At 44.8% G+C, this 10,587-nt stretch overlaps 1 protein-coding gene across 1 annotated transcript in view; it reads right to left on the bottom strand.

Moving 5' to 3' along the window:
- Window positions 1-279: 279 nt before the first annotated feature.
- Window positions 280-10,587, bottom strand: part of kcnq1.2 (potassium voltage-gated channel, KQT-like subfamily, member 1.2) — a gene marked incomplete at its 5' end in the record, with an annotated part of 150,228 nt that continues 139,920 nt past the window's right edge. The window contains one exon of the mRNA XM_079223149.1: window positions 280-508. Coding sequence (XP_079079275.1) covers window positions 362-508 — 147 coding nt within the window. The 3' untranslated portion in view covers window positions 280-361. The remainder of the gene's footprint in view (window positions 509-10,587) is intronic.

Here is a 10,587-nt window from a genome sequence, read left to right as displayed (position 1 = left end):
AGGGCCCACAATGCTGGTGTGGAAGAGGTTGCTACATTTTGTCAATATGAAAAAAGACCCATAAAGGGGCAACAATCATCAGATGGAAAGGGGGGGGGGGTCAGTTTCCCTTCTTTCTGCACCACGAATCCCACTCTCACTGCTGCTCTTGGCCTCACGTCCGAGGGCAACGCAGCGCCGAGTGGTCAATTAAAAGTTGTTCTCTTCTTAGTGGTCAAAATATTGGATTGCGAATGGAAGAGAGGGTTTTGGAGAATGGAGAAAAAGATATTTGCAGGCTGGCCGACCGCGTTGGGTTTGGGGGGCTAGGCTGGTCCTTTAATTCTCCTTTGGTGACGACGACATCATCCCCAGTCTGACATCAGAGCCCCTCGTCGATGCTGGCACCCTTGCGGTTCTGGATGGTCACCCTGCGGATGGAGGGCTTGGACGTCAGCACCGGCTTGGGCGGAAACTGCTCCACCAGGATCCGCAGAATCGAGTTCATATTCTGGTCCATCTGGTGGACCTGGATTTAAACACGATGACAAAACACAAACAGGTTAAGTCAGCTGAAGGCCTCCGGGATAAACAATCTGCACATAAGTACAGTGCAGACTTGCATTACCAAACAAACAAAAGCGAGTTTTGCGCTTTTGCTTGGTATCCAGCTGCCTCTTTAATATCGTTGCAGTCCCAATGACAGAGCAGCACAGGGTATAATGACATGGGAGTCTGCCAGTCGCCGTCTACCTGCTAAAGCCACTCATTAAAAAAGCTGTTGAGCCATATGATCCTTGAGTAGGCGGACAGACACTCACACACACATACACACATACGCAAGCACGCTTTTCCAACTGTAAACACAGGTGTGTCACCCAGCAGAGACGTCTGACAGGATGCAGCCATCCCTAACCATGGTGTAATAAGATGAATGGTAAACAGATAACAAGACTGTCTGGTGACATTCAAATGCAGCGAGGGCACAGAAGCACGTACACACCAAGATGTCCTCACAGCCACAAAGTAGGCGCACAGACTTACTGCAGACACTTTTGCAACTTTAAAGGGATCGTCTACATCTTCACAGCCTCGGCCTTGGTTTTACCGCTGTACTTAGACACAGAAATCAATATCCTCTGATGGCTCCGATGGCTGCTAGAAACCAGGGAGAATGATAAAGATGGTGCTTTGTAAATCGAAGACTAAACACCGAAGCACATCAAAGAGCTCACGCACCGGGGAAGAACAGACAGATTCAGACTCCTGTCTCCACTTGGCGCTGATAGCGAACGACTCCGGCCAAGCTGCGGTTATTCTGGCACGGCACAGTTAGATAGTTAACATCAATGGCGTTTTCATAGACTTAAGGGTCCGGGCTCTCTTCCTCCCCATTTTTTAGTACGTGTGCCTGATGGACCGGACACTTTTACGGCAGAGAGAAGCATTTAGCAGCCATTATTGTTGTTGAAATATGAGCCACAATAGCAAGTGGAAATCTCAAATATGCCAATGATCATCATTTATAAATAACTGATAAGATTCCAGGCAAATAAATTAGTTTCTGCTACAAAATGTACGTTTTCTAGAGTTGTGTGCTTCTGTGATGACACAGATTGTGAACTTAAAGGTCATGTGCAAGGTCAAGTACGTTGGCTGCTTGAAAGACTTGACGACTACTTTCACGTAAAATCTGCCATAACTGATAATTTGGTCATAAATATACTGTATGACAGAGCAAGAATAGCTGGATTTTGACACTTACTGCTGAGGTTTCCTCTTTTTTCTCCATCCACAGTGCTTTCCTCTGTGATTGTACCATGACCTAAATAGTTGTGCTAAGTAGACGAAGCACGCGCTGGGCCCGGATAAAGCTTAGAGAATAATAGGCTATCATAAACATGTTGGGCAGTAATCTACAGACTTATCAACATTCTCGTTGGAGCTTAAAATGGATCAGGAATTCCTCCTGCTGTGTTTTCTGAAAGCAGCGGCCCTGGGGACCCACACGAGAGACAAGAAAAACATTATGAGACAGGTGTGTTTTCTTTTTTTTTATTGCCATTGATTATGTATGTATGTGTGCTTGTGGGTGAGAGATGCAAATGTGCCATGCGTATGGATGTCTCACCGGCGGTTGTGGACTTGTGTGTAGAAAGACAACATTTCCTTGTGTGTGTGGGTGTGTTTCCAAGTTTGTGTGTCGGCGAAAGAGGCGGCGTGTGTTACGAATGAGAAACGCAACAGCAGGTGAGAGCGGGGGAAGTCAGAGAGAAAGAACATTTGAGTTTTGAGATAGCGATGATGGATTATTTGAAAGGCCGCAGTTTGTTCTGTCTGTTATGTAAATATCATTTTATGACTCCTGCAGTCAGTGTTGATGACGGCCTGCTCGTAACCACTGTTCCCCTTCGCTAACACGCTTTCTGACTGTGTTTGACACGCCGTACTATATGTTGTCACGGGTTGCCAGACTTTTCCTTTCGGCACATTACATCATTTTGTGTGCTTACGACAATCTGGTACCTCTATAAATTGAACAAAAACCCATATAAAATGGAAATTAGCCACTAGGTCAGACAAATGCTGCTATTTTGTATTTAATTAAATATGGATCGCTTGTGTCGTTAGTTGTAATTTACACTAGCTTCTTAATTGGTGGTTACTGAAGGGGTATTGTATTGAGAGGGGTTTTTGTGACCTTGTTCACCCTGCATTGCGTGTAAATGCTGGAGTTGGGTGTCACCACTGCTGTGTCATATAAACGCATGTGATGCAGTGACAGGTGACGCTCCAGCTGTCCCCGACCCGCCCTCTGACCACAGGCAACACATGGGACAGTCAAAGGCGGGGCTGACTCAGTATCCTTGAGTTTAAAGTCAGTTCGTGTGGGAGATTTTTTTTTTTTCTTCATCTAATTTCTGAACTAAATAAATACAATATGAATGAACCCCAACACAGTATATTATATAAAGTATATTGTCTTCATCACCTGACAAAATACAGAAGATGTAATACATCACACGCATAATGTCATACGACTTCTTTGTTCACTAAAGATGGGAAAGTCTTTCTTGGCCTCTAAAAAAAAAACTAAAAAAAACATTACATATAGGGGCTGCAACTGATGATTTTATGTGATTTATCAATTGTTGATTGTCCTTGGTGAAAAATGCCCCTCACAATGTCCCATACATTTCCCAAATATATGCGTCATTGCTTGCTTGAACTGAATTTCACGTACTTCCAACCGCCACAGCGCCTGGTGGAGACACGTATAAGTAGCCAGACAACAGTGGGGAGGACACAGGACTCCTGTTCCCACAGGAACTCCCTTCCTGACCCCCTTCCTGCCTCCACCTGCGGCTGTTTGTTTGTTATCTGGTGCACTACAACAAACACAGACGCATGCAAGTAGACGAACAAACGCGTACGCAGAGCTGTCCGTGCCCGTCCGCCTGTCACCTAGCAAACAACAAATAAACAAGGAGCGTGAATGAGGGAACGCATACTTGTCAGAACATTAACTTTGGCCCGAGAGCTATCGGGGAGAGTGTAATAGTGGAAAACAAATAAAGAGCTGGAGCGAGTAAACGTCTTAGTGACATCACGGAGCAAAAAGTCACTATGAGACAAAATGTCACAAAAGTAAAAGACAGTTTGTCCAGCAAAGTAAAGTAAATGTATCACGTTAGCAGCCGGTGTGGTGCTCAGAGTATAACACGTCCAATTGGTAGACATTAGTCAAATGAACTCAAACCAAATTCACATAAGATAAGAGCAGATTATCTTTATTATCCCTGCAGGGCACTTTTTTCGGAGACACTAAAGCTGCAGAACAGAGGGCAATAAAAGCATCAACTACGTAAACAAGAACAGGCATCAGCACATGTCAGTCACAAGTTTCCAGAAATGCGTCCCACATGTCTGAATGTGGTGTATTAGTGTCTTGGGTTTGGATATTTCCCTTAGTGTGCAGGAAGCGGCATAGAGATGCTGTATTGGAAGCTGTTATATTATCGAATATATTCTAAACATATATACGCTCAATTTACAGCTAGAAAATGTATACTTTTCTTTTTTTTTTTTTAAGGAAGATCAGAGTTAAAGAGGTCAAAGAACAGAGAAGAGAAGAACTGAGAAGAGAAGAACAGAAGAGATGAAAAGAGAAGAACAGAGAAGAACAGAGAAGGGGAGAGAAGAGAAGAGAAGGGAAGAACAGAGAAAAGAAGAACAGAGAAGAGAAGAAAAGAGAAGAAGAGAAGAGCAGAGAAGAAAAGAGAAGAGAATAACAGAGAAGAGGAGAGAAGAGAAGCAGAGAAGAAAAGAGAAGAAGAGAAGAGCAGAGAAGAAAAGAGAAGAGAATAACAGAGAAGAGGAGAGAAGCAGAGAAGAAAAGAGAAGAACAGCAAAGGGAAGAGAAGAGAAGAAAAGAGAAGAGAAGAAAAGGGAAGAACAGAGAAGAAACGAGAAGAAGAGAAGAGCAGAGAAGAAAAGAGAAGAAGAGAATAACAGAGAAGAGAAGAACCGAGAGGAGAAGAGAGGAGAAGAGGCATCTGCTTCCCTGTCCTCACTCACAGTGTCCATAGAGCGATTCACACCGCCATCTGTTGGAGGCTTGTGAAGCTGGAGGAAAGCTCAGGCTGCTGTCGCTGCGTTGTCACATAATTGCTGACAAATGGAGACATGACATGCGAGAGAGGAATGAGATCCTGGATGAGGCCGACTGAGGGAGCTTGTGTGGTATTCTGGACATGTAATGAATAGTCATTAGTTATTGTGGCTTATTCATCAGGGGAAAGCAGGCCGGTATTTACAATGGCGAGTGCAGATTGCCGTCCTTTGAGCAGTCCAGCTCCCGGTCGCTCTCTCTCCTGGACAGTCACCTTGAGGAGGACTAAGGAATGGAGAGGAAGGGAAGAGGAGTGAGAGAAAACACAAGGGGAATAGAGCAGAGGAGACAGAGGTGCAGCGCTGCCAAAAGGAAAGACTACCAGCTCCAGGAATGTCCTGGCATGTGTGTAAGACTAGGCCGCGCTATTCAGCAAAACAAGATTCCTGTCATTGAAATGCTCTCAATCGCACGACACAATGGAGACATAGCTGGGACGGGAGGAGCGATAAGACGGGAGGGAAACAGTCGCGCGGGTCACCGTCCTCGCATGCCGTAGTGAATGCGTCATGTGTTTTTCCCCCACCGCCGCGACCTCAAAAGGCTTCAACCTGCGTTAACACGAGACGCTTTTCACGCCATCGTTCCTGCTCTGCTCTGGCTGAGTGCACTTACACGGCACCAGCATGACTCATAATGTGATTTACTATTGGAAGGGAACTGTTCAATACAACTTATGCCTTTTGGGTGACAAAGCCAGGTATTCAAAACCAGTGTCCTTCACTTTCTGCCTTTTTTTTTTTTTTTACTGATGTCATTTTCTACTGTTTTATACAGTCACAGCAATCCTTTTTACACCTGATCTTAACTCATAATGTTACGGTGCAGGAATGAAAAGCTTGCCACATTTATTCAAGAGAAGGCAAAACTCCTTCCTTACTTTCCAAGAGGCTTTTCCTTAAAAATTAAGTTTACAATTGATTTTTACCAGATATGGCAATCTAATAGTACATGTTTGAAGGTTCAGAGCAACTTATTGCAGTGTGTGGGCAGTCTAATAAGGTGCTTCTCTTATTGGTTTAATCCTGTATGACTGAATGATACAAACTAAATGGGTATCTGCTTTTTAAAAACACTGCCAGTACTGGTAAAATACAATCTACTGGGTATCTGTAAAAGAAGACAAAAGCAAACGTAGGCCCTAAAGAAATGAGATAATTAAAGGAGTATGGGTAGATACTGTATCACAAAACATTCCAGTCAATTTAACCATCCCGGATATTAAAAAATGTGGACACCTCTGTACCTTAAATAAAATAAATCCTAATCTTTCTCGTGAACAGATATCCCACTTTGTTATCCCTGTACATTGCCCTTCCCAAAAAGTGGAAACCAAACTGGTGCCTGGCCAGAGCCAAAAGCAGGTGGCCAGACCCATGACTCTGAAAGAAGTTGCATATTTACCATGTCAACTTTTTAAGGTGATAATATGTCAATGTTTAAAGCTTGTTCTGCTGCACCAAAACCAACCAACGTGTTAATGGTGCTCTGAATACATAAAAGGCATCCCATGCAAACTCAAACATTGGCCGCTCTCATTTCCTGTTTGTCAGCTGCTGCCTGGAGCAGCCTGCAGGTTAAAGGTACTGTTGTGTTACAGCAACTGGCAACAGGATGACGGCACTCAAAACCAAAATGTGACATTGTGTGAAAATAATGATCACAAAACGAAGCATTTGTGTGTGAACATCCAGTTCTTTGTGAACAAAGAGAGAGAGAGTGGTCACTTCCAGTTATGTCCCACCCCTGTTGCCATAAAAGAATAATTCATAAGCAACAGAAGCAGCTTAAGGTCAAATCAGGTGAATTTCTCAGCACACCCGGACTGGCTGTCTGCTCTTTGGGTTTCACCTACACTCACACTCACACACACACACACACGCACACACACGCACACACATATGCGATCCAGCATGTCGCTCGCAACACAATGGTCAATGCAGAAAAAGCAACAGAGGGTGTACACACTGGCCTCGCTGGTGGGCCAATAACAAGCTAGTATTACACAGAGGTCATCATTATCGTGGCAGTGACAGCGCTGCATGAATGGAGAATGGAGATCAGGGAAGAGGGGGAGGGAGGGAGGGGAAGAAGGGAGAGGCCAGAAAGAGAGAGAGTAAGGGAAAAGGGGAATTCAATAATAATAATAAAAAAAGAGCCAGAACAAAAGGAAAATAAATTCGAAATTTTAAAGTCAGGAAGAAAAAAAAAAAAGGACACTGCTGGCTTTTGTATCCATTTTTTTCTTCTTTTTCGGGTGTAACACTGAATGAAAGTTAGCAGGCCATTGATGTGCTGATCAAGGTTTTTTTTTTAAACACTACATTGAGTGATCACAGGAAACAAGCTATAACTCATCAACACTAATACATTCAGCGCAGCTGCACCCGGGTGTGTTTTCAGAAAAAGAGCAGTACACTCACAGAGCACAGCACCTCCACTTTACTCCAAGGGGGGAGCTGGTGAAATTAGGCTAAAAAATGCTTTTAGTTTGTCGAGCCAGCCGGACAAGGAATTCGTTTTGGGGCGGGCATCGTGCGAGGTAGATCGTCTTCTCCTTCGCTGACACGCATTCCCACTCCTAATTGGAGGAATCCATCACTCCGCTCGTCTTTGCTTCTGACTTTTCAATTGAGAAAACATGGCAGCAAACATGGCAGCTGTTCTCGAAAAAGGTATTTAATTTCTCTCAAACTGTCAGCAGTTATATGATACATTTAAGGAAAAGGAGCGGCAATGCAGTTGCGTGATGATGAGTCACGTCATGGTCGATGCCCAGCGCATATTTGACAAATGAAGGTCTTGTATCAGTAATTTGCTTGATTTAGGATGGCTACACTTTCTTATTCTCCTGCAAGAATATGCCGGCATATCAATTACGACGATTCATAATTTACCCCAGAAATGCTACAAGGTTATTACTTTCTAATTTCAGAGAGTTTTCATGGAGCTTTTTTGGAAAAACGATCTTGGTAATGACCGACATCTGTGACTGAGGCCTGCGGTCTCGTCAGTTTGAAGGGAACATTAACCAACAGACCAGCATTGTCATGTTCAGAAGAGGTGCAGACGCACACACGGCCTTAAAACAGACATTCTACGGGGAAAGAGAAACACAAACAGGAGTAGGGAGGTGTGAGATGGTTTTATGACAAGCGTGTGTGGGCCAGAAGAGGAGATGGATGGAGGAGAGAAAGGAGAGGAGGACATTCAGACCAACTCCAAAAGGCTCCGCTGACTTTTATTAAAAGTTCGTTTTTGCTGCCTTTTGAGTCTGCTGGCTCCTCTTCTGGGCTCTTGAGGAGAGGGGAGGAGTTTGTGTTCAGTTTCTGGGCCTGAACTATGATTAGGAAATGTGATAGCATCTCATTATTGATGTGTTTATGTCACTGAGTGCGGCTTTCTTGAAAGAGTGTGGGTAATGTGTTTCGGGTTAATGCGAGATGGCATGAATTTAAAAGGGGATGACAGGAATTATTACTCCGCAGTTTGTGTGATTCAGAGTTTGTGTGTCTGCAAGGCTTTGTGTGTTTGAGTTCAGGCTTCCTGCTGTGGCCCTCATGTCAAATTCCTTAACTTTTTCCAAGACAACTAAAATAGGAGCACCACCATGACCTGAACATGTTCTTCCTCTTTGGTTTCTAAAGGGCTAAACACTCTGGTTTCCATAAGAGCGGCTGAAAACCACCAGCTAATGCAATGAATGTGTAAAAACGTCAGTCTGGTATATTCATGTGACCCCCTTTGCAAAACCTTCCCGGGGGAGAAATTATTACTACTCTTTGCATTTTCTTTTCTCCAGTCCACTTCTTACAGAAATCCAAAATGTGTTTTGTTTGTGCAGACAAAGCCCCGTAAACCGGCATCCTCAAAAGTGTGCGTTCATACGAGGTGAACTGGGGTCATGCCTTGCAAGTGGAGTGAGAGCGAGAAAAGAGGGAGAGCGAGAGCGACAGACTGCGTGAATGAGTCCTAAACCAACGTGTCAGCTGGACTCAAATTCACCGGCCCGGCGAGCTCCACCAGCGGCCGCGCTGCCAGCTGGAAAACAGAGCTAGGCCGGCTCGGATTCACCACGAGGCCCGGGCCGCTGCCAAGGAGAATGGATTCACTTTAACGCTGGCAGATACAATATGTTCTTTGTATTTGTAAAAGCAGGAGAAGGAGATTGACAGAGAAAGAGAGAGAGAGAGGGAGGGGGGGGGGGGGGGGGGGGAGAGAGTAAGAAGAAATGAAAAGGTGCACGGCTGGATGGCGGGCGGTGCGGACGGATTGGTTCTGGACCGAGAGGAGGAGGAGGAGGAGGAGGAGGAGGGAAACGGTGGTTATGTTTTAAAGAACAGGAAACCGAGCGGGAGCACCTGACGCACATGATAAGTATCAAGAGGCCCGCGCCACGCGCCGCTCAACTGCAGCCAAAGCCCTTTTCTGCAGGAGCGGCGGCGGTGATGGTGGTGCTGTGTTGAGGGTGTGTGTGTGTGTGTGTGTGTGTGTGTGTGTGTGTGTGTGCACCGGCTAATCTCTCTCCTGAGTGGGCGCGCACTCAAAGCTGCTTTTGTTTCCGAAGGCTACTTTCACGAGGACGTACAATCCCCCGCGTCCACTCCTGCCCTCCTCCCTACACTTCTCTTTTTTTTTTATCTCTCCGTTGTTCAGAGCATACCCCTTCTCTCCGAAACACTGTGGGTGTTTTATTTTGATTTACCGGCCATTCTGTTTGGACATGGCTGTGAGAGAGAGCGAGAGTGTGTGTGTGTGTGTGTGTGTGTGTGCATCCCCATGTGGTAACGCATGCCCGTGTGTGTGTCCATGCATGCGCATACGTACGTTTTTGGGAAACACTGATGGTCTTTCATGTTGTAAGGTTTAAAAAAATAAATACAAAATAAATAAAAGCCATAAATCGAAACAGCCAGAGAGACCATTGGAGGCGCGGGAGGCGCTTTGATGTTGTGTTGGAGGCTCGCATTAGCGTTCTCTCACGTTGAGAGATGTGAGGGTCGGGGAAATGTGACCGCAAACAAAATAAATGTGCAGCATAAACAAGCCAAAAGAGATGAATTATGAGCAGGCTGCCTGGAGATGAAGCCGCTGTCAGCTCAGGCGACGACGGGGGTGAGGGAATGCTTTTAGGTTCCACTCCCCCGTGAATGGGAGAACACGTTTTTTTTTTTTTGGAAGTGCCATGCAAATATTTTGGCAGTTCAATTTAAAACACGATGAAAATATGAAGTGTAAATATCAAACGTGAGCATTTTATATGGACTGGAACAGAAACCCTTATTACATTTGTATTTGTTGAAAAGCAATAGATATCAATGTCACATAGATCAAAGTAGTAATACTTTTACTGACGTGTGATTGCGTCCCATTATTGAATGCATTCAATTCTCCTTCAGACTTTGCCAAATGTTAACTTAAGAAGGGGTCACAGTTTTTGGAGAGGGAGGGAGGGAGGGAGCAGGGAGGGTGGAGGGAATAAGCAGTTGCCTGATGGAGCATTTGTCCTCAGAGACAGCTGGACATGATGGTCTGCTCCGAGCTGGTCCCCAGTGTGGTGGCCCTCATGAGGACAGAACACGGCGTCCCACACACTTAACCGCGCTTATTTACGTTCACATTAAAAAAAAAAGTAGAAGAAGAACGGTAAACGTCACAAAAAGACACGCACACATAAATAGATCGCTAACTATTTCAACAAAATTCAATGAAGCCAAACAGTAATATTTCTTCATCCTGGGCTCTAATGTGGGAGGATGAATGGCCGTCACATGACTCAATCAGGTCTGATTACATTCCCCTGTCTGCTCACAGCTAATAAACTGGACAGCGACGTGGCCGAGGCAGCAATGACTAAACAGGACAAAACCTTTGAATCTCTCAAACTCATCCATTGAAAAGAAAGAAGAAGAAGAAGAAAAAACACACAAATACTG

Source organism: Taurulus bubalis, assembly GCF_910589615.1.
Source record: "Taurulus bubalis genome assembly, chromosome: 9".
In the NCBI taxonomy this organism is placed as follows: domain Eukaryota; kingdom Metazoa; phylum Chordata; class Actinopteri; order Perciformes; family Cottidae; genus Taurulus; species Taurulus bubalis.
The sequence above is the reverse complement of the archived record's forward strand: the minus strand, read 5'-3'. Positions and strand labels throughout refer to the sequence as shown.